The sequence below is a fragment of the Amblyomma maculatum genome, chromosome 1 (assembly GCF_055883805.1).
Source record: "Amblyomma maculatum isolate TAMU_Amacu chromosome 1, ASM5588380v1, whole genome shotgun sequence".
Taxonomy (NCBI): Eukaryota; Metazoa; Arthropoda; class Arachnida; order Ixodida; family Ixodidae; genus Amblyomma; species Amblyomma maculatum.
In genome coordinates this window covers 356,980,209-357,004,031 of record NC_139344.1, presented here as the reverse complement: position 1 = coordinate 357,004,031, position 23,823 = coordinate 356,980,209, and the positions used below count along the sequence as shown (strand labels likewise).

General features: G+C 46.4%; 1 protein-coding gene across 1 annotated transcript in view; it reads left to right on the top strand.

The window, feature by feature from the left end:
- LOC146207902 (uncharacterized) overlaps window positions 1-21,420 on the top strand; it is a 46,169-nt gene extending 24,749 nt beyond the window's left edge. The window contains exons 21-29 of the mRNA XM_084577745.1: window positions 17-146; window positions 2,358-2,405; window positions 5,210-5,344; window positions 7,028-7,263; window positions 7,839-7,960; window positions 8,087-8,201; window positions 19,038-19,199; window positions 20,617-20,736; window positions 21,210-21,420. Of these exons, the coding sequence (XP_084433871.1) occupies window positions 17-146; window positions 2,358-2,405; window positions 5,210-5,344; window positions 7,028-7,263; window positions 7,839-7,960; window positions 8,087-8,201; window positions 19,038-19,199; window positions 20,617-20,736; window positions 21,210-21,359 (1,218 nt within the window). The 3' untranslated portion in view covers window positions 21,360-21,420. The remainder of the gene's footprint in view (window positions 1-16; window positions 147-2,357; window positions 2,406-5,209; window positions 5,345-7,027; window positions 7,264-7,838; window positions 7,961-8,086; window positions 8,202-19,037; window positions 19,200-20,616; window positions 20,737-21,209) is intronic.
- The last annotated feature ends 2,403 nt before the right edge of the window (window positions 21,421-23,823 follow it).

Genomic DNA, 23,823 nt, shown 5'->3' with positions numbered 1-23,823 from the left:
CCATTCTTTCTTACAGGTTGAACGTGCTGTCACCCTCTTCCCCAGTCTGTGCGTCGCTGCCTACTACCTGGAGTACGAGGACTCGATGGGTCTCTGCCGACCAAAGTTCTCGCGGCTGTCTGAGATAGCACAGACGCTGAACAAAGGCAAGCTGCCTTGAAGCACGGTTCTTTTCCTGTCTAAGAAAAACCGTATCGAGCAGATAATGTTTTTAAGGCGTTTTAGTTTAAAATTTCTGAAAAGAACTGTGCACGAGAATTGCACTGACTGCGGTTGCACGACTGACAAAGAGACGGTATATGGTGTTAGCGGGAGGGACAAGGTCACAAGAATATTCGTAGTGATTTCTGGTCTTCGTCGAAAAGATTGATCTTAACAAAGCACTCTTGACGAGTGGTCAGGAAAGAACAGAGCCAGCGCTGCGGTTGAGGTGCAGACAGAGGGGAGACCTCATTCGATTATCGCCACAGTTTCGTCGCACTGCAGCGTTCAGATGCACATGTTTTCTATGAAATGTTAAGCATTTCAGAGACATGTTCACTGTGCGAAAACCTAAGCAGTCGAGCACGATGAAAGGGTCTAAACGATTTCAATCCATGAGTAAGGTGAGTGCTACATTACTCATTACTGACGGTGCACAAAGGTAACTACACTAACATCATCTGCATGGAAGTTTGTTTCAGGTTTTTCATATTTTTTATCTTGACAACTGCTTGTCTACAGCCAGTGCATGGGCTCACACATGCAGGAAAGAAGCCTCTGCGCTTATGTGTGAAGTTTATTTGTATGTTCTTTTCTTTCTTTTTTAAAAGGGGGGTGGGGGGGGGGGGGATCCACTTTTCTGTCAGAAAGAGCGCATCTGCGCACAATCGGTGCACACTCAATGAAAACTAAATTCGTTTCATTCAGGCGTTCAAGCGTTCGTTTTTTCTATTCCATGTCCTTTTTTTTTTAAATCAGATGTAGTGCATATCTGTAAACAGCAAAGATCAACTAACCGATTCAACGTGCTTCTTATGCCAACGATCAGCGGCAGCATGTCCGTCCGCAGTACTGAAGGCGACGGCTGTCTTGTTCCCTTTAGCAAAGCTTTGTGCTGAGCGCAACACCAAAACTCTGCTTATAATTGGCATTGGTCATGATTGCGTAGCTTGTGCACATGTAATGCATCCATGCAAAATAATACTTTAAATGTCGTTGTAAAACCTACTAATCATGTCGCTTTCATACCATATGCACAAACGTCGGACCGAACTGTAGAAGTCAGAGAGCTTTATTTTCTTCAGTCCTTTGAATACCGTTGCCTCGTCTGCTCTCTATGTTTATCATTTTCGGGGGAAAAAAAAAGATTTTTAATGGACGCTAAAGTTCAAATGACGCAGTGAAAATTTCTTTCACGATGGATCAGTGAAAGTAGATTCATACGTGGCAATACTAGAAACGTCCTGCTAACAGGGCAACAATTTCCTTCACTTTAGCAAATGCTTTACAAGATGTTTTAAAGAAGCGCGTCAATAATTATTTTAAAAAAAAAGCAAGCTTTTGATATATTAAGGTGGATTTTGCGGCACAATTCTACCAATGTTAGCGGACATCAGAAAACAGGTGAGTAATGTTCCTATAAGAACTAACTGTTGCAGTTCGTTGAGTTGTAATCCGAGATTTGTTGCCGGTCATTATACTAACAGCCATATCAGTTTCTACAATTTCGAAAACGCGACTGCTCTCGGCGCAATGGCTCAACAAATTTTGGCTGTCGCGCTCTTTCGAAAAGAGACGTTCTTTCAAAGAAAAAAATAAAACGCACTCTAAGTGCAGCTCCCGCGCCATCAATCAATGGCTCACATGCCACGTACGTCACCATCTCTGCCCCGCATGCGCTGCGGAGCCCACCGCTGCTTGCTGCTCCAGCCCACGCGGGACAAGCAAAGTAACATGGTACTTGCGCCATTGATTGAGGGCGCTGTCAGCTGCGCTTAGAGCACGGTGTTTTCGAACGTGTGCTTCCATTGCCCCTTGATAGTCCCAATTTCTTGTTCCACAACGCCAGTAGTAACCCTGACTTCGAAATTCTAAAATTGTACAAGGCTCTTACTAATGGCCGGCTACAAATCTTTAATTGCAACCAGGCGCCTGAAGTTTCAGTGAATTAACGGAGATTAGTTAATAAGCTTATCAGCTAATATTTTTCCGGTGTTTCCCCTGCTGCCCGCCGACACTGATAAATTGTGCCACTGCAGCCGTCTTCATAACTTAAAAAGCCATTTTTCAAAGAATAGCAGCGGTATTCCTTGAAACACTTGGTACCTGTATAGTTCAACGTGCTGCCGCAGCAACAATAGCGAAACTTTTCGCAGGTCCCGTCGACAATCTGGTCGAACTGAAGCCACGGATCATGGATGTCGGTAAGCGTGAGCTCAGCGTTCGTTCTTACCACGTTCACTACTTCGTTTATTCAATACACTCGTTTTAATCGCCAGCATAAAGGCATCAGTCCAGCGAATAGCTGGCATACCGGGACGTCACTCTTTTGCCACCTGCCACTTTGGCAGGTTACAAAATGGAGATAATTTTCCCTCTCCTGCTCGGGGGAAGAAGGGAGTGACCGGAAGATGGATGTCACTGAAAAACAAGAAACCCTAATCATTTTATAACTTGTTTGTGTTTATGCGCCATAAAGTCCCCTATAACTAACACGTGCGTAGGGATGCATTAAATGTGAATTCGTGTATTTATTACGCGTGCGGTATGCATGGTATATATGGTAGGGCACGACACCTCGCAGTGACGTTTATATGCTACCGCATTGTCACAATTAATGGTAGCTGAGAGTACGCCAAGTTTTTTCTGGCTGAGAGCGCCTACAACTCAAATAATGCACTTCAACGTCTTCATTTCAAAGTAATACGCAAGTGAAACTAATTTAGTAGTTGTTGCGTCAATAAAATGTATTTTCAAGTTTCGCTAATACTGATGGGCGTCTAAAGATGTCCGAAAATAAAACGACCACCTTTTCTTTCTTTTGCAATGTTCTGAATGCAATCATTACAAGTTCTTGATACACAGATGCCTTCAGCTGGGTATTCCGAAGACGCTGCACCTAGTATAATATAAACACACACTTTTTTTTTCTTTTTCAGATACTCGCGGTCGGCGTGGAGAATGTAAGAAGCTGATATTATTGTTTTCGTCCTTTAATAGCCACAATATGTTGATTTATCTCCCCTAAAAGTAACAAATATCGCAATTCCAGTCATTGGATTTGATATGTTACATGGTAACACTTCTTTAACGAAGGAATCTATTCATTTTTATAACCCGTTTGTAGCTTAAAAAAGCCGTAGTTCGATCGCTTTGAATACTGCCCTTCGAGGCTCCATTGTTGGTTGCAATAGATGGGCTAGCCACATAAATATTTTTGTACGTGCGTTATTACGGAGCTATTTATTTTTAGCCAGTTACATAAACGTCTATACAGTATTATTTTACATTCCATATAATTTTTCTCTTCATTTCTCTACTCCCAGTGGTTAACAATACGCGCCCTTTTGCTTCCTCTTCACGACAGCGGCAACTGTCAAGCCTGTAGATGAAGAAAAAGTTGCCCGTTGTAAGTAAACGCGATGAAGTCATGGCAAAAGAAGTTCTCTTAGCATAAGCTTTCTTCTTTTTTTTTTCTCCTTCTTCGTATATCTTCTCTTGGTGTATGTGACGTGTAAAGGGCAGCTTACTGCACATTTACTGCCCTTATAGCATCCACCTCCTTTTTACCTCACCCAATTATAGGATTTAACTATTTGACGTGTCTACCACTGAAAACGTTCCTCCCGTTTCGTTCTACATGCTCACGGCGATTCTCTTTCCGGTGCTAAGCGAAAGCCGACAAAACTGTTTAAATACGTTGTAGTCGAGGTAAAGCAAAATTGTTTTCCTGAATAGTGTAAATCACAAAGCATAAGAAAAGCTTTTTAGTGATGCTACCAGGTAAAGATAATTAACTATTGAAGTACAATGATACAGCTGCCCTTAGTGATTTAAATCTTTACATATGCTGACAAACAGAGAAACACTTCTATCCTAAGCCCAGCGCAATGAGCACACGAGCGCAAAAAACACTGAGCAAAGGGAACCGCGAACGGGGTAGCGGGCGCACTGCGGCAGCAGCCAGTGTACAGAACAAGACACGAACTGTCACGAAGCGCGCAGCTCATGCTTTTCGCTGCCAGCCTTTGTCTTGTCAGTCGCCGCAAGAACAGTTCCCGCGACTCTGCTAGCACGCTGTCAACAACTGCTGAAACCACTCAGCTTCCTTTTCGAGCCGAGGCATGCGCATTCTGTCGAGCCACTCGACGCAAATTAAGAGTATTATGGAAACTATAACCATTTGCACGATGTCAGGCGCATGACTATATATGTGATTACCGGGAACAGAATGCGCGAGCCACGGGTTGCAAGATTCGGTTTGCGGAGTTTTACGTCCCAAAGCGACTCTGTCTATGAAAGACGCCGCGGTGGAGGGTTTCGGAAATTTCGACCACCTGTGCTTCTTTAACGTGCACTGAGATCGCACGGCACACGGGCGCCTTGCTTTTCGCCTACCCCAAAAACTGGCCGCTGCGGCCTGGATTCGATCCCGCATTCTTGGGCACAGTAGTCGAGCGCCCTAACCATCTGCACCACCACGGCGGGGCCACGGGCCGCAAGGGAATGGAAGCACGACCCGGGCGTCGTGCTTCAACTTCATGGAGGAGGCGCTTCAATTAGATGTTCTACAAGGCCATATGTCCAGCCGAACAGGAATGGGCAGTATAATTGGTCAGAGTCGCGGAAGTTGACGTCCGGACACTGAAAGGGACCCATTGCAATGAAATGTAGCGAATAAACAAAATAGCGTGCTCGTCTAAGTTAGATTACCTTTCGAAACCTTGAAAAAGGGCACGTCATATCACATGTTCACATGAGAGCACACAAAGCCATGTAAGTGTGACACTCCGACTACGGGGCATGCTGATCACGGTAGCAAGAAGCACGAGATTCTCGCAGCGTACGCTTTTGCTTCGTGAGCGACAGCAGGAGTGACAACATATCGAAATCGGCAAATGCTGGCAATCGCTTTCTGAGCATCCCGCGGCAAAAATTAACGCCACGAAACATCAATCGTGTGGCGCGTTCAGAAGCTACCTAATTCAGGGCCTCGATCGTCTTCCAGCGCACAACCTCATCTGCATCATGACGGAGAAGACGAGCGTCCGAGAGCAGTTCCCCGAGGAAGCTTGTGACTTCGTGGTCTACATGGACCTCGTCTACAACGGCCAGGAGGACAAGCTAGTGCCCAAGATCAACGGTTCGTGGTATTCTTGGCCCGCAGACATGTGTGCAGCGCCCCGCGAACGGAGAATGTGAAATTGCACTGACAATAAGGCAACCTGCAATGAAGTTAGCTGTGTCGATCGCCGCGCCGTAACACATATCCTAGCGAGAAGAGCAAATACTTCTGAGGTGGCTTTTTAGTGAGCCTTCACGCCACCTGCATGAGCTTACAGGGATCACATTGCACGCTCTGTCGAAGCTTTGTGTGGCGTGTGTCAGATAACTGGGCTACATCCAGTGCGCCTGGGCAAGGACGTTATCTGTCACACGTGTATCTATAATGCTGCTGAACATGCTCGGTCGTTTATCGCGAACCAAGCGGCTAACAGCAGCATTTTTGAGTTACGCTGCGAGACGATTGCAGAGCCACCTTTGCAGTGCAGGTTCCCTATTCGGTATTTTTTTTATCGAGCTGTCTCCTGAACGAGGTCATGCTGCTTTAGACCGCGCCACGCGATGCTAACAAATAATCCAGCACACGCACAGTGATATCTTATTCGTATAAGCATGTGCCGGTGCGCACAAAAGCAAACGGAGCAAGCTATTTTCTTCTCATTTTTTTTTCACGTGTTGCATAATTGAAACTGGCAGTCGCGGTATATGCATACCGGTAGTAGACACTACAGTGTCCTTTCACTTGGAAAAATAATTTGTTCTTATCTCCAGTGCAGAAGGCGTGATTTTAAGGGACAAGCATGCTCCGTTTACTTATGTCCGCACCTGTACGTGAGTCTGTGACGACATTTCGATGGCTGTTCCTAGTTCGAAGTTTCTTCACCCATAGAATGCTATTGTGCAGCCTGTCATGCCTGATTTTCACGGGAAAGGAGTAGAGTGATGCTTAGGAAGCTAAGCTCTGTATTCGCAGTTATTCGCAGTTAATAACTGCGAATATAGAGATTTGCTTGCTAAGCATCACGCTACTCCTTCCCCTTGAGAATCAATCACGACACGCTGCCACGCAGTTGAGAATCAGGTTGCAACTTGCGGTGCCCAAATTACTAAACAAAGGAGGGAATTAAATGCGCTCATTGTCAACGCCGTTTTTGTGTATTGCTTGGACGTGTTATTGCCATGAGATGGATAATTTCCAGAGTCATCTAATCTGCTAAGTAATGCCGAAAGTTGGGCGAGTTGGTTAACATTCATGATGGAAAATAGCGCGAAAGTACACGAAGGACGGAAGGAAGTAAGACACGGACAAGCGCTAACTCTGCGCTTGTCCGTGAATCTAATCTGCGCATCGATTATCAGCGTTTCTCTTCCATATTTCAAGTAAGCACTTCCTGCGTGATTCTCGCGCCATGTTCAGCCAGCTGGATTAGTATATTATGATGCTTCGAAGCAACCTGAAACCGTGAGCGGGACGATCCAGAACATTAGCCGTCACGCGCAATTTAGAATCACTCCTTCCAGGTCTGATGAGCAAACCGTTTTCAAGCAATGTTCTGCATTTTCTATATTCCCACCTAGTGTTGCATATCAACTGTATTTGTTTTTGGTATATCGCGTCCATGACCTTCTATCCTTGGTAGATCTGCAAGAAACCTAAGAATGAGGGTGAGGTGAAAAAGGCCCTCAGCTCGATCCAATAGGCTATATGTGTACTCTAAATGCAACGACTTTAACCGGCTTCCCTCACCTCTGCTGGGCCCAGGCTCAGGATTCGAACTGTTCAGCGAGATGGCGGCCAACGGTTCCGGCAACCACCTAGTGGCCGTGAGCCATGAGGACATCCGAGAATGTTTGGACAAGTGGAAGGACCCGCTAGCCCTGTCCCACTTCGTCATCACCACTTCATCGTGGATCACCAAGAACAAGTTCGATGGACTCGCCTTTCTTGGACTGCATGTGGCCACCGACGTCATGCCCACAGTGCACAAGATGCTCAACGTCAGTATTCATTCGCCTCAAGAATTTTACCCCAATTTCACCGCGATTTCGCTCCATCTGCATGCAAGGGTCGGTAAGATGAAACGCGAATATACGCTGCATTTACGTGAGCGCAGTTCCCAAACGAATTCTTTTTTATTTCTTTCGTTCTTAAGTTAGGTATGGCGCAAGCAGAGAACGGCCTAGCTTATAAATGGAAACTATTCAAATTTGTTGGATTGTGCTGCGTGGTAAGCGCTCTGCATGGCGGCGTACTCACCAATATACTATACGCATAATTGGAGCTGGTGATTCTTCTATGCGGCTAGTGTTCGCTGCCTGACAAAACATGTTCTAATTAAAAACGCGTATCTTAATGCGTACTGTGTTATCAGAGTAGCGGCTTCAACACGAATTAAATACGCTGATGTTTTTCTTTGAGCCACAAACGATTGCGGCAGGGTGGTTCATCGTGAAAGCAAAGAATTTCGCCGTGCTTTATACTAATTACACACTCTTCATCGTATGTTGGTCTCGTGGTTCGAAAGCTAGCAGCTCTGGTAAGCTAAAGCTGAGGCGTCTTTCGTTTGCTACAGAAATTCCACGAGGCGTTCAAGGAGAACCGACCACGGACCCTGCTTCTCATGTACGGCATCCAAGTCAAGAACTACAAGGCGACTTCGGTTGAGTTGCTTCAGAACCTGCAGAAGATAGCCAAGTAAGCATCTGCGCTGCCGAAACTAAGCGTCATCTTCCGAGGTCAAAACCAGCCACGAAACATGTTCTGCCGACAGCAGGGAAATTCCGTGCATAAGTTGGATTTCTTTTCTTTCTTCTTTCACAGAGTGGTCGACTACACGATCCTAGAGACGCACCACTCGCAGGTTTCGACCACGTGCAACACTCTCCTGCCTACTTCATTCCGGGAGTACAGTGACTTCGCCGACAGCCTGCCTGTGGTAAGCGATTGAGCGTTTACCATGGCACATTTGTGCTCCCGACGCGCTAAATATTGATGCCATATCTGTACAGGTGCCTTTGAGCAGCAACATTACGGAATATATTGTCTCTCCGTGTATAATTTCACGGCAGTATATATCAAACCGTTACCTTACGCATCACTGAGCCAACACAACGTGAAAGAAAAGCTGACACGAGAGGCCGCGCAGAAACGTATCGAAAGTGGAATTCTTCGAGTAGTTCGGGTCTTCCAATATATATTTGGAGCGCCACGCTGTTGCCCTTATAGCATCGATAAGACTGCCACTCGGTGAGGCTAGTTTCCGGAGCAGAATAAAACACTAGACCAAATCGTTCTTCTCCACAAAGCATTTGCGCGTAGAATACGTATGGAAGGAACCAAGAGAGCCCCTTTTAAACTGGTGCTATGCTGAGCACTAGAAGGTTGAGATTTTTTAGCGCGGTAGCGTTAAAGGGGACACTACCTAAAAACCGGCGTCGGCTTGAGCCACGGTGCAAGATATATAGGTGGGGACACAGCGGGCCGCGCCGGTTCCAGATAAAGTCCCCTGGTTCGTCTAAGCCGTACGAGATGGCAGTTCGCTCAGCGGCCTGTGACGTAGTTTGCCGCAATGCTTTTCTATGGGGAATACGCGCTTTTTGAAGGCCATTTTCTCGGAAACTGTGGCTGATGAGGGGACGAAAATATTTTCCCGCATAGTTTTTTTTGTAAGTTCATCACTGAAGACTGTTTCCTGAAGCAGTGGCTTCGCACACGCTTAAATAAAGGCGTATAAGGTGATGCAATTTTCGCGCGTAATTTCAACCTGCAGCACGAATAACCGGCGGCGCCTTAAAAACAAAGCAGCAATAATCACTCGTCTTGTTTGTTATCTGACGTTGCCGCTTTGACTCGTTCGTCAGTGTACTGGCTCATTCCTTCACTCTCCCTATGGTCTCACGTTTGTTCCCTAGTTCGCTCGTTACTTTGTTCCTTAATTTAGAGGTTCTCAATTGGGTTCCGCAGACTTCCACTGAACTACATCCTCTCTCACGTCCACTGCACAAATTCTTGCTAACACTTATGGACTAGACACAGTATCTAGCCCGTTTAAACATATTTTGGAGCGTTAAAGTTTTTTATCCTGACTATTTCGCCTGTTTCGCGCAGTCAGCGTAGGCCAAGACGCTGTGCGCCGACTGCATGTTAACATGATGACGGAGCACCGGCGCCAGCTGCCCATCAGGCAAACTCAACAGCGTGCTAATTTGCTTCTTCATTACTTTTACGTCTACAACCCTGTCGAAATGTGTAAAGGAGGCAGGACGGCCCGCACTAGGTTGCGCGTTTTGGAGTTCGTGCTGTCGTGCATATGCGACTGAACGTCTCAACCGCTCAGCCGAGTTAAAGCTAAGTCAAGGTAGGAAAGCGCGCGCGCTATCACCGAACATTTTTGCAGGCTTTTCGATGGCGGCGTCGGGGAGAACTTCTGCCGCATTATTTTTCAGTTTAAATGTCTGAGTTTTCGTAGGAGGTGGGCATTTCATTAAAGAATACTGCGAAAATGAAAAAATTAAAAGGAAAGGTTCATGCACACACATCGTCCGATTATATTGGGAGTGCGATGTGGCGGAGAGAACTCTTTTGGCACACATTAATGGCTGTTGGGGTTCCTTGAAGCAAACAATTCTGAAATATCCCTGCCTTAGATCACTGCAGCATTTGTTCTGGTTGTCTTACAAATCCCTCGTTCGCATTTTTGTTCGCTCATCGCATTGTTCACTCTGTCGTTTGCATGTTAGTGATTTCTGATATATAAGCGGTAAAGTTTGGAGAAAAAGGGCGCTGTCGGATTTTTTTATTTTTTTTTTTTTTGCGTTAACGTGTTAAGAATGCTTTCGAGGTTTTTATATTTGCTCCCGTTCGCCGCATCGAATGCGGCATAATTTTGAAATATAACGTGCTTTGAACAATTTTCTTCCTTTACTTACTCTGCTGGAGTAAGAAAATTATTCTTCCCCATCGCCTAAGATTGAATAACCATGTCTCAATGGTCGGGTGGCGTTCTCGTCACGCCAAGGTAATGCAACATAAAGTTAAACTTTAACCTTTTCGGCTCTACGTTGTTAGGAACAAATTCTATTTAGTATTATTAACACGCAAACAAAGTATTCCGGTCATCGCTTCGGCACTTATGCAATCGGCGAACTGAAATTTTAACCAGTCGAGGAGGTGAAATGAAATGAGAGGAAGACACTTACTTTTGAACGACTTTTTGCTGTAGTGTTCTTTTATACCTCGCTTTTCTGCGTGTCACATTTACGTTGCCATGTTTCGCTAGCCTTGACTTACCTAAACATGCTGTAACTCACCTCACTGCTCTTACAGTATATTTTCTACACGTAAAAAGACAACAGTTGAGGTCAAGTTTCACTCTCCCATACTTGAATACGCCCACCATCAAAATTTTTCTATCGCAATGAAAAGTTTTGCATGAATATGTATGCTATCCGAAGAGGTTCCTTGTTTAGTTATCGAAACGTTTTTCATTGCTACTGGGTGGGCGGCAGTTTCAGCAAAATTCAGCCAAACACTGAAATGAAAAAAAAAAATTACGGTGTTCTTAGTGAAATAATTTTATTTTCAACTGTCCTTCATATGCACAGTTAAGCTACAAGATGACATACTTCTAGAACATAAAATAATAAAGACACGTATGACATGATGGTACGAGGCTGTGAAGCGTTCTATCGGTTACAGAGTCGTGACTGCTTCTTCTTGGTGCTGCTTTCTTTTATAACATTTCGTGCTTTCTGTCTGCAGTACTGACGCATTCTCAACAGAATGTAGTACCGAAGAATTCTGGCTACAGCGTCATGTTTATGCTCATCGCAGGGAAATGTAATATTCTGGCCAACGACGTGATCAAGTGTGTTCCAGAAGACGTCAGGGTCAGCAGCATTCCTCGAGAAGTAATCCTCCGCTGCCTTCAGGAGACAGAACAATTTCTAATTTGGGTGGGCCAACCCTCCTCTTGACTTCGTATTCGTGAAGGCAGCTTCTGGCTCTTCGCTTGATGGTACCGCTAGGCTGCCTCTGCATACAAGGCATGAGAACATTGTCTGCAGCCTCCGACTAAGGAAACCTGACACATAGTATAATACACACTCCGCTGCTTCTGGTGTCGCACTTTCATCGGGTAGCACATCCTCGCATTCCCATGCATCTGTATCGATTAGACCGTCCAGTTTTGCACGAATGGTTTCAAGTTGTTTTTGAGGGACATCTTTCTCTCTGCTAAAAATTTTCTTGAAAGAGCCAAAATCAAGGATCGGAGCTTCTTCTTTGGCCTCACAATTCCCATACTTCGGTTGTCTAAGAAGCGCGTATATGCTTAACGATCTATACAGCTGTAGGAACGTGGGCATGTCAGGATGGTCGTTCTCTCGCCCCGCCTGCCGGACTTTGCCGAAAAACCTTTCCAATGGATCTTGATTAAACTTGGATGTTAGAACGTATTTGAATTTGCATTCACGCAGCAGTAAGTAGCAAAGATCAATAGCTGACGACAGTGTGACTCTGAGTCCTTCAGCGGTCTGCCGTGTGAGAAACATGTCGGAAGTTATAAGGCCATCCACAAGCTCCTGCTCCCATTCATTCAGCCACTTCAGGCTTTCCATCATAATTGAAATATCCCTGCCGCCATCTTTTACTCCTTCTGCTGGGTGCCGACGATTTAGAGCGTCAAACAGATCGTTAAGTCTCATTGTGAACTCAATGGTGCCCTCACAGTTGTGCAAGCTAGCGACACCTCGCTCTTTGCAGTACTTCAACCCAGCTGCCATGGATGCGCTAAAAACTTGCGTTGCATACTTCACGCGCATCTTCTCCATGTTGGAAGGGTGTAAATGGTGGCGAGTTATTCGAGGGCAGGCTCTGAGCTCTCCTGGATTTAATTCATCTTCTTTCAGTACTGAAACGTAGTCTGCCCATTTAACTTCCTTCCCATTCACTTTAAGGAATTTCTGGTTGAGCAGCCTATTTCGAATGCATTTATAAAGGTGGGGCACATCTGAAAGCATGTACACCTTCCTCTCTTCGTCGGCTGGGTGCTCGAAGAAGCTCCTGCAGTTGTTCATACCACCGCTAACACCGAGAAGCCTCCACATGGTGCGATTCGTGCTGGCTCCATCGCACACAACGGAGTCAATAATAGCTCCGGCGTCTTCAATAAGCACAATGGCCTGCAAGAGGAGTTGACACAACACAGAGCCTCGCGTGGCATTCTTGGATGCAAAAACTGCGACAGGCTGCGCATAGTTCTCGGTAAACGGACAAAACATAAAGACGAGCGCATGATCTGCCAAATCGGTGCTTTGTTTCTTGTGCGTTCCGTCGTCAACTAAGCCGTCATAGCTTAAGGTCTGCGAGTTCACGCGCTTGCACTGCCGTACTTGCATTTCATCAAGCAATAGCATTCCGCGCTTACAAAAAGTGGATTTTTCATTTAATTTTTCCTTCAAAGCTGCGAAAAACTCTTTGTCGAAACCGCACTTCATGCCAACCGAAGATATATACCTTCGAATGGTTTTAACAGATGGGAGCGGAAGCACGTCACTCTCTCTGAGAAACCTGTACCCACACGGTGTCCGAATGTGGAGAAGGAGACACAATAGAAGCCAATTGTCAGTGTACTTCCTTCCTTTCCTCGACTTTGGTTGTGCTGCCGACAAGCATTCTCGCACTAGCATTTGCTGTGCAGCGGACAGGTTGGCCTTCTCACAAGCTTTGAGAATTGCGTCTTCGTCAACCTCCCTCAATTTTTCTCGCCACGATGATAACTCCGACAGAAGAGTCTTTTTAATCTTAAGGATGCGTGTCTTCGTTTTGCGAGAAACAATCCTCTGCTTCCTTAGCGTTTAAATCGACTTTCTCCTCGCAGGACTGAGCGGTACCCTGACTCTGCGCTGCTTGACGCGCTTTTCTTTCCTTGCCTTGTGAATTCGAAGCGTGTTCTCCAACCTACAACAATATGCGCAAGGCGTTTTCGTTTCTTGAGTTAAAGGGCAGCGGTTATGCCTCCAAGTATTGCTTGAGTCAATGTAGCCGCACTCGAGGCGTACATCTGCGTACTTCTTATGACATGGTCCGCCAGGACAGAGGTGCAGTGCATGAAAATGTTGCAGGGCTTGGCTAACAACTTCCCAGTCCTCTTGACAGCGTAGCTGGCACGCGTCGGGAACTACTGTTGTTTGCAGCTTGCAGCCTAATACAAAAGTGCTTAAAGAAAACGTTGATTTTGTCACCTGTTGAACGAGCAGTCTTCAAAGGAACGGGCTGTCTTGATGGTGACAGGCCAACTTGCATGAAGCATTAGCTGTGAAGGCCGTTTTGATGCACACAGTGGTAGTTCCAAGCAGCGGTTGGCAGCTGAGCAAACGATGGATCTAAACAGATTAGCACATCATTGACTGTGGAGCTGGCGCGCGTTTCTATCCCTGTAGAGCCCTTGCTGGGTGCTGTGTCGAGATTTCTGGTAGGGCTTTCTTCACGACAGTCCATTTGTACGGCGTCTGTACACTTGTCCTCATCATACAAGAAGTCCTTTTCGGCGCGTCACAATTGGGACTTCGCATACTGGAGAAGAGGATGCGTGCTGCTCATCACATTGCGATGTTTGATAGCTATCACCATTCGTGGTCAATTCTCCTGCTTTCCGTCGCTTTTTTCTGGGCTTTGGCGGTGGAGGTGACTTTCTGCTTATGGGTGGATTCCGCTTCCGTGCGTATGGCGGCGGGAAAATGCAAGGTATGGCATCTTCTGCCAGGACGGTTCTTTTTGGAACGTCAAGCAAAATTTCACCACGATATTCAGCAAAGTACCTTTTTTCAATCATCATTTCTTTCGTAAAATGTTTGCTACAAACAGCATCATTTACACTCAGCGCACGGTCTTTACGAGGAATAGCTTCTTCCCAGTCCTTTAACCGCTTCTGGTCGGAAGGAACATTAAATAAAATCAAATTTTCTTTGCAGCTTGCGTAGCCACTGTTGCAATTTCCGACAAAGCACTTGCGGCCCATAGCAGCTGATTACTGCAGCACTGACGCAAAATCGCACCGAACTTGCTCACATAGTTACGGCGATGCTTTTGGCGGCGACGGAGAGACAGTTCTGGCCACGCGACCGGTTCGCGCGGCAGAAACGCGCCGTGCGATATCAGCTAGTTGCTATCGCAACGGCCTCGTTCATGTATGGTTTTTTTATTCCGCCGAAGATTCACCGCTGCAACGGCGCTGACGCTGCGATCAGCGGCCCGGTTCGGAGGATCCTGGCTGGTACTTTATCTGGAAACTTGCGTCCAGTGCATCGCCCGTGCTGTGTCCCCACCTAAATATTCTTCCACCGTGGCTTGAGCGTTGTAAACGTCAAATCGCATGCATGGCGCAGGCAGGTGGTAGCTGGCAGCTGACATGGCCGAGCACCAATTCTTTGATGGTTTGTCGACTTAACAAGACCACGTGATATCATAAAGTTGTTAGTTGCCAACTCGGATTTCTCATTTCAGTTGGGAAGCTGGAAAAATTCCGTGGGGCACAGGTGGGTTCAAGCGGGCGGACGAGATCGCGACTGGTCTCTTGCCACGTGACCACCCATCCGCGAGTCGCAGTCCGGACGTCGAGCATTCAAACGAAGGCAGCAGACAAACCGCGCGTACTCTCTCCCCCAGCGTGCTTGTGCTGTTTGCGCGTCTCCGAATACTCTGCTACCGAGAGTTTCAAAATGGACGCCGAGCGAAAGCGTCGTTTCGCGGCACTGGCTATTGCCACTGAAGCGTCCGAAGAGGACGGAAGGTTTCGTGGCTAAAAAGCGGTTATATTGAACAAAGCCATAGTTGGGATCGTCCGGCGCTTATCTCCAAGCGGCGACTTCAAGAATCCTGCGTAGGGAATAGTAACAAAGTAATATTCATCCGAAAGGCAGGTTCGAAAGTCCGCTTAGCTGGGGTGTTTCAGAAAAAAAAAAAAGATAAAAAGAAGAGAACATGAAGAAACGTTATGTATACCGACTGTGTACGGGGCCGACTGGGATGTCTCACCCCATTCCGAGGAGATCTTATGCCACAAGCTATTTCATAGCGCTATATTAATTTTGTCAGCGTGTTCAATGTTTCATATAGGTTGGCAGCTCTCAACGAGAGCTTAAAACATGGCGGCCGCTTCGTCACTGATCGCTTTCTTTCCAACTTCATTAATATTAGCAGAAACAACACAACAAATCGGGCACTCAAATACGCGCGCGCGCTCACACACATACAATAACGACGCAGTGCAGCAAAGACGGAGCGAACAATGCAGTGAACGAAATACGCGAAAAGAATGCTTCAGTCAGACGGCAAATGCGGCGAAACATTTCGCCCAAACGAAAGGTGTTCATATGGAGCAAAGGAGACTTCATTCCGGATAGCTAGCCAGACAAGTGAGCCCACGTTGACACACCCAGCAAAGATAAAGCAAAAAAAGAGCAACAACAACCCCGGTTCGCCGCCGCCCGCGGACTGAAGGTTCCATCAGGTACGCGATCCGGATACGGGAAAGTCCGCGCCGCCCGCGTAAGGTCACTCAAAGCAGTCAGATTCACGTCACGTGTCCCCATTTCTAATGCGTTGTGTTCACCACGGATCTCCGCCAACGCCTGGCGTGTTCAGGCATGTCTGGGCTTGCATTGGCCCCATCTGCATTGAGCTGTTATGACGTCAGACACTGTAGCCATTACTGACTATCCATTACTATGGCTGACTATGACTAGCCATGGCTATAGTCAAATCATGATTATCAGAAATTTATTTTATTGTCATCGATCTCTGGATGGCTGACAGGTGCGAAGGACGTTTTCGGCCACTTTCTGGTCACAGACACAAGAAATATGAGGAAGGATTTCCAGTGCTTCAGGATGTTTATTCAGGCACGCTAATCATAGGCCACGCAGGAAAACTAAAATTTATAACGCGTAAAATCTGACTCTCAAAAGCTATTCTTCGACGTCCCGACTTTAACGCCACCTTTTCTCCTACCGTATTTGACGTCTACTGCAGCCACGTTCGTTATCCTTGACCACAACAGTGCCTCAGAGGCACTCATCTTGCCGGAACTGATGTCTGGTTGTGTACTGCAGCATGAATACTCAACCTGGCACATTCCTTTGCAGGCGCTCTGTCAGGCTCCCCGGTCTCGCTTCAGACGACAGTACACTGCCTCTTGGTGTGTCATAATGCAATTTCTGCGTGTTTAACTCAAATTACAGACAACGCTGTGAGTTATCAAAACAAAAATTGCAAATGCACCTTTAAGAGACAGAAAGGGAGCAAACGGGAGCTAACAATATCGTAAATGATATCAAGGAGAAAAAACTGAAATGGGCAGTTCACGTAATGCGAATGATAGATAACCGATGATCGTTAAACGTAACTGAGTTGATGAGGGCTACAAAGGAATGCGAGCGTAGCAGGATGCATCAGAAACTAAGGTAGGTGGATGAGATTAGGAAGTTAGCGGGGATGTAAAGTAGCCGTAGCTGGCACAGGACACCACTGGTTAGTGGGGGGTTATGGAAGAAGGTGTAGTCCAGTTCTTTCCCACTTCTTTTCCTTCGAATCCGCTGATTCATTATCTCTGCGTCTGCGGCCCTGCGTTTACCTCGCCTTACTACGTCGTTCTTGTATCATTCGTATACTTACCACTTAGTTTCCTAGTTCTCTTCATCCACAGTAGGTTAACGGCCTTTCTGTACCAATACGGAAATAACTTGGCTGATCATCGCTTTTCGCACATTTTCCTCACTCATTTCTCGTACAACATTTCACAGGACACTTTCCAGAATTCAAACAATGACCCCCTTCTTCTCTATCTCTCTCTGTTGTTCCATTTGTAATTTTACTTTGAGCATCTAGGGCTAATCTGCCAATAGCGGTGATTTATTTTAAGCCCCACTTGTACTTCCCATCTAGGACACCCAGCCACATTCCCTTTAGTAAGCCTTGGGACAATTATTTCATTCCAGATGCCTTTCCGTACTCTGTTCTTGTTACTTTATACAAACATGACTCGCTAGCTGGCATAACTGACATGAAATCCTGACTCGGCTTTTCGTCGCTTTCAATCCTTCAGAACAGTTTCCGCCTGAGTCTTTTCAACAAATTTTAACCTCACCCTACGCGTTGCGTAATCATCTCGTTCCTTGCCCTGAGTACATGTCCAACCACATCGATCACCGTCACAGAAGAGGCACTGAAATATAAAACAAGTTAAATTCTCACAGCTATTCATTCTCCGTACCACATGAAAATAAAAGCACGCTCCGACGAACTCGTGAATATTAACAATAACGTAATGTTCAAACGTCCCTTTGGCTAACAGTGTAATTCAGGTTGTTTCTAAAGTTTCATATTTAGTACAGTGCATTTGGTACTGTACTCTATTATTATATTATTACATGCATATCATAGAAAAAATATGCATATAATAATGTTCCTATAACATGTGTCTTACATTTTCCTCTAAGCAATGCATTTGGCCCTGGGGGACAAAATGAAAGAATGAAGGGGATAATGCCTAAAGACAACGTACTCATATCCGTGTCAGTTGCGTTAAATGGCCCCTGAAATGCTATCTTTGGTCTAACTCTAATGCATGAAATCCATAGAGGTGGTTTTGTAAATATTCAAGCCAAATTTCAAAAAGTTGCGTGCAATTGATAACTGGCATTTTTTTTTTTTTTTTTTTTGGGGGGGGGGGGGACTGGCGACCGCTCGCAACCGACTTGGGCGACACATCTCCGCTCGCAAACCTCCCCACTGACGTCATTGGGACTTCTGGGCGCTCCCGCTCATTCGACGCTCCCACGGGGCGTAGTGGATTGCCGTCGAGACTTGTTTTCGTCCCTTTTTTTTTTTTTTTTTTTTTTTGCACGCTGGCGTAGGTTGAGTTTAGGGAGAAGGGGCGTACTCATTTTCGATCGCTCGTATGTTCGGTGCTAATAAAACTAGCTTAAAAATATTTGCTCTGCAGGGAGCATTGATTGTATACCTATTGCTCATGCTCGTTTTTATAGTTTTAGTAAATAGCTTTTCATGGGCCCTTTAGTGACTCTGGGTGGTACTTTCAGCAGCGCAGGAGGAGAGCTTTGTGATCGCAAAATTGCGTCCAAATCACATTGCGCGCTTCTTCACTTGTTTCTGTCCTTCCCTTCCTTCCTCGTCATCGTGAAATACGCCAACCTGCTATGGCAGTCACCTTCAGCCTTCCCTCCTCCTTATAAGTAGAAAGTGGTGTTTCCCTCTCCCCGTTTTGTCCCATAGCGACCGTGAGAGGTGGTTTAGAATGAATATAATTACAATTTCAACTAAAGTCAATTAATTCATTTAATTTAAATTACCAGCCGCCTCTGTATAGATTCCAGGGCTCAATGCAAGGTTATATAGCTACACCGATCCTATAACAACTTTCGCTGTCACGATACGTCACGTTTGCTTTTTTGTGTTCTGTCAGTGATTCACTTTAAAATGGGTCAGTATTCTGCATCCCCTGCTTTTTCTTGAGCAAGGGAAAGGAGACAAGTCGCATTTCGCTGACCAACATTTTGGACGAGGCGTCTTCATTTGGGCCCCAACACAAAAACAAACACCTTTGTCGAAGTGTAGGTCAGTGTTCTGAGGCTTCTCTCCACCTCCTGCCCCATATGGGTGCGTTGAAGACCGACCTTTATTGCTCTTTTCCACTCTGGTAACCGCTCGATATCGGATTCAAGGCGTAAACATACTGGTCGGCGCGTCGCAGGTGACTGCGCTCGAGTGGATCAAGCAAATGCAGAGCAACGTCGTGCCAATGCCCAACATGTGCTTCTCTCTCAACCTTGCCTCGCTGCACTACATGCTCAAGACGGCCTCCAGCAACGTGGGTGCGGCCTGCGAGTCAGAGCAGCTCTTACCCTACAGCAAGGTGTGAACCAAGTGCCCCTCCCCCAGGAGGTTTTGGGGTGTGCGCTAACCAAAACCTCGTTACCTGAAACGCCAGCGCCCTAGAATGATTGTCACCTGTCTTTGTCAGCCGCAGATTAGGTCTCACTGAACGTCACCGCACTACAATACAGAGCGTCGCGCAATTATATGTGCGCCAAAGAATGCTTCTCTTAGCTAAACCGGTGGAATGTTGCAGCTCAAAAGTTTGCCCAGAAATATCATGCGACCATCAGTATTTTTATAACAAATTTATTTGGGGTACTTTGCTCATTCCATCGAAAAAACTCGGATGTTCGCATTGTCTGTGGCGGCGGGGAAATAAAAGAACCTATTATCCCAGTGATAGCACCGGTTGCGCCATCTCGTTTTGTTTGCAGCAACACAGCCACAGAGACTCAAAGAAAGGAAGTTAGGCAGGCGAGGTTATTTTTTTGGAAAGTTTTAAGAGCTTTCACAACTGTTCTTTGATTAACAATCAGCATTTGGCCAAAACTGCACTAAATTTGTAGAGTTTTTCGTATCGCAAATAATATTTCGAGCTGGGAACGCAACGAGGTGGCGCCACCGGTGTCATTGCTGGGACAACAACTTTTTATGTTTTGCTCACGCCACAGACAATGCGAACATTCGACTTTTTCTGATCGAATCAGGCAAGTACCGAAACATCTTTGGCATGAAAAAATATTCACGACCAAATGCCATTTCTGCGCGAAATTTGAGCCGCAAAGATTCAGCGCTTTAGTTTGGAGAAGAATATAAGGCGCAAATGTAATTGTGCGACACGCTTTGCATACACCAGCTCGTAAAAAGTTGGCGACCGTGTAGATGGCCAGCAGACTAATTTATAGCCTGAATCAATCCAGTGAAATCCCCCTCCGAATAACGTTTCCGTGTTATTGCGGAGACTAAAATTGTGATCGCAGGGAATGTAATTTACAATACTCAAAAGTAATGGGATCATTACAATGGCCTGCAGTGAGCAATCGTCGGGTAAACGAACCCACAACATGTCGGAGCAGTACATGGAGCTTCTTCTGAGTTGTTCGAACTAGCAAGTTCGCTTGTTACTTTGTGACGCATGAGCAATTCAGTACTTAAGACGCTTTGTTGCTGTAACAAGGGAAATTTGTAACGAAGGAGCCACTTTCGGGGTCTTGACACTCACTGATATAAACATTATTCGCTTCGATGGCGCGTTCTAAATGCGTATCAAATATGCCGTCTGAGCTTCCTGTGCGAAAATTAGCGGCAAAGTGCTTTAAACTACCGGAGCATCGTGGAATTAAAACGCTTATTCTAGACGCACTCGGTTCAGGCGCCCCATAACACCTAGCTTCCTATGCACATTTCGACAGAAGCACTACAGCTCAACTATCGTTTCTGTCTTGTTCACGCAGACGTGTCAGAAGAAAGGCGACTGGGCGGGTCCCATCCAGGACGACAGAGCCATCGCATCCTACCACTATCGCAACAATGAGTGGCAGTCTTTCCTCACTCCGGACAGCGTCACCAAAATGGTACGCGCTTTTTATAACTTAGGCCCATCCACCCACGTCACGGTACTGCTCAGCGCCTGACCCAATGGGTGCTTCCGGATTGTAGGCTTTGCCGTTAAACTGAGTTTGGGCGGTACAAAATGTTCCGATGAAGATGAAGGATAAGTAAATATTTAAGGCTAAGGTATACTCTACATGGCGCATTCTGCTGCACCACCATCGATTAGGCAGGTCTCGTGTATTGTTTATAAACTCTACGCAGAAGCATGCATTCGTGCGGTAAAGCGTATATGTGTGTAGTTGGGCATAGACTCATGTATTGCCTTGTGTATCGTCCTCACACTTTCCTGCTTCTCCCCCGTACATGTGCTTTGTACAGTATCGTATTCCCCCGGGGCAATGTATAAGAGGACATGTAACTCGATATCCTCGCATGCTTCCCGTTCTCTGCTTTCCCTCTTCTAATCACGTGTCTTTCCTGTTTCCCCCTGAAGATGCGACTTGCGCTGAAGGTGAACCCAAGCGTATGCGTGGCTGCCTACTACGTGGATTACGAAGACTACACGGGCCTGTGCAACACGAACCAGACCTTCCCGAGACTGACAGCAGTACGCCACGTGCTAGACCAAGTCCGGAATCGCTGACTGTCATCAGACCACTCCACACTGTCCATCGCTGGAAGAGTTCCAAAATGAAAAGTGTCGCATGTCTTCTCAAGTGCCTATGTCTTATTGCGAACTCCTGGCCCCTCAGAAGAAACACTCACACGCCGGACCAAATCGCCGAACGAAAACGTTTTTATGAAGTCTGAGAAAGGCGCCATAGGTTCTTTCGTTACTCCGAAAAAAGCCTCCCCGTACTTTACTTACGAGCAGGACCTTAACGCAGGTGCGGAGCTTTCACGAGATTTCGTTCGACAGTACTTCTAGCGGCCTTCCAGCGGCCAGAACAGATTTAACTTTCAAATGTTTAAAAAAAGTGCAAAGTTAACAAGGAGTTTAACGTCAGTGTTGATCAACACCTCATGTGATGAAGACCCCGTGATTCAAAAGGTGTGAAGCGAGATGGGGCTGATATTAATTTATTTATTTATTTATTTATTTATTTATTTATTTATTTATTTATTTATTTATTTATTTATTTATTTGTTTATTTATTTATTTATTTATTTATTTATTTATTTATTTATTTATTTATTTATTTATTTATTTATTTATTTATTTATTTATTTATTTATTTATAAATGCTGCTCAGGCAGCAGCGCTGCACTGGCAGGAGAGAGAAAAATAATTCGTTGAAAGTACCAGCTCCGCATATTTTTATTTATTGAGGAGAGGCACATAGTTCCGCTGATACGTTGTGAGGGTAAATGTGAATTCTGATAAAGATTGATCAAGGCGAAATCTGGGCGTTGTACTTTAAAGTGGTTCAGTGTAATGGATTTAAGAGGGCAGCAAACGTATAGGTATCGCGTGACAAGCCAGATTTGCGCCTAGAACGCTTGCAGGGAAACATACGTTGCAATTACCGACCTCGAACAGTTCTTTCCATATACGTCTTGTTATCTGGTTAGCCAAGCCAGTCATAGTTTTTGTGGAGAAATATGGCCACTGTTAAGCCGGTTAAGCCGCTAAAACCGCTTCAAGAAATGTCGCGTGTGATCATCAAACAGAAGCGAGGGATGATAATGGTGGGTATGCGCCATATCTTATTTGGTAAACAGCTACAACAAATCCATCCGGCAAGAAAGCGGCCGCCCTGGTCACTGATTGCAGAGAAGAGGAACGGCGGGCACAGAGCTTCACGCGTTAGACGTGGACGACTTCTTCGGAGCGCCGACGCCGATCGGCGACGGTGTGTGCATGAGAGACCAACGCAATAGTTCACCGGACATCTTTGTTAACAGAGTATTGTGTAAGGGCCAATGTTTCGGTGGTGGACAACAGCCGTCGTCCACCACCGAAACGGTAGCTGGCGGGTGCAATGACGGCCTACAACAGAAAAAAATATGGTGGCAGGCTAGCCCCTGCCGCAAGCGGTAGTGACCTACGAGTCCCAGCCCCGTAGGGCCAGGAGCAGCCACCACAGAATTCAATGCCAAACGACCCTGCGCGGCTATGGCAATCCATGGCGCATCAGCACTGATGATTTCTTTTTCTTGTACTCGTATTTCTTTTTTTTTTTTTTTGCCGAGGCCACCACCCCCACTACTGCTTGCCGTCGTTGAACTACGTCTGAAAATGTGGGGAAGGGTGGCTGTTCCTGGCCATACGGGGCTGGGACTGGTAGGTCAACGCCGCTTGCGGCGGAGGCTAGCCTGCCACCAAATTTTTATCTGTTGTAGGCCGTCATTGCACCCGCCATCGCTTCGGTGGTGGACGACGGCTGTTGCGACGCGAGTCTTTCTTTCCTTCTTTATCTTTCTTCCCTTCTTTCTCTCTTCTGTCCGCACGAGGCAGCGGAGCAAGTGAGACAGTTACCGCGCCTTTCCCTTCCTATAAATAAATCAGGTGCTATCGCTGTGTTCTGTGCCCCGCAGGGGTAGTGCAGTGGTAAGACGCCCGACTACTGTGCCGGAGTACCCGGGCTCGAACCCGACCTCGGCGGCTGCGTTTCGATGGAGGCGAAACGAAGAGGCTTCGTGTGCTGTGCGATGTCAGCGCACGTTAAAGATCCCGAGGTGGTCCAAATTACTCCGTAGCCATCCACTACGGCTCCTCTTTCTATCTTTCCACTTTCACTCCCATCTTCCTCCCTTCCCTTCCCTTACGGCGCGGTTGCGGTGTCCACAGAACACAAGTGAGACAGTTACCGCGCCTTTCCCTTCCTATAAATAAATCAGGCTGTGTTCTGTCCGCACGAGGCAGCGGAGGCTGTGCTGTGTGCCCCGCCGGGGTGGTGCAGTGGTAAGACGCCCGACCACTGTGCCGGAGTACCCGGGTTCGAACCCGACCTCGGCGGCTGCGTTTCGACGGAGGCGAAACGAAGAGGCGTCCGTGTGCTGTGCAATGTCAGCGCATGTTAAAGATCCCCAGGTGGTCGAAATTACTCTGTAGCCCTCCACTACGGCTCCTCTTTCTCTCTTTCAACCTTCACTCCCACCTTCCT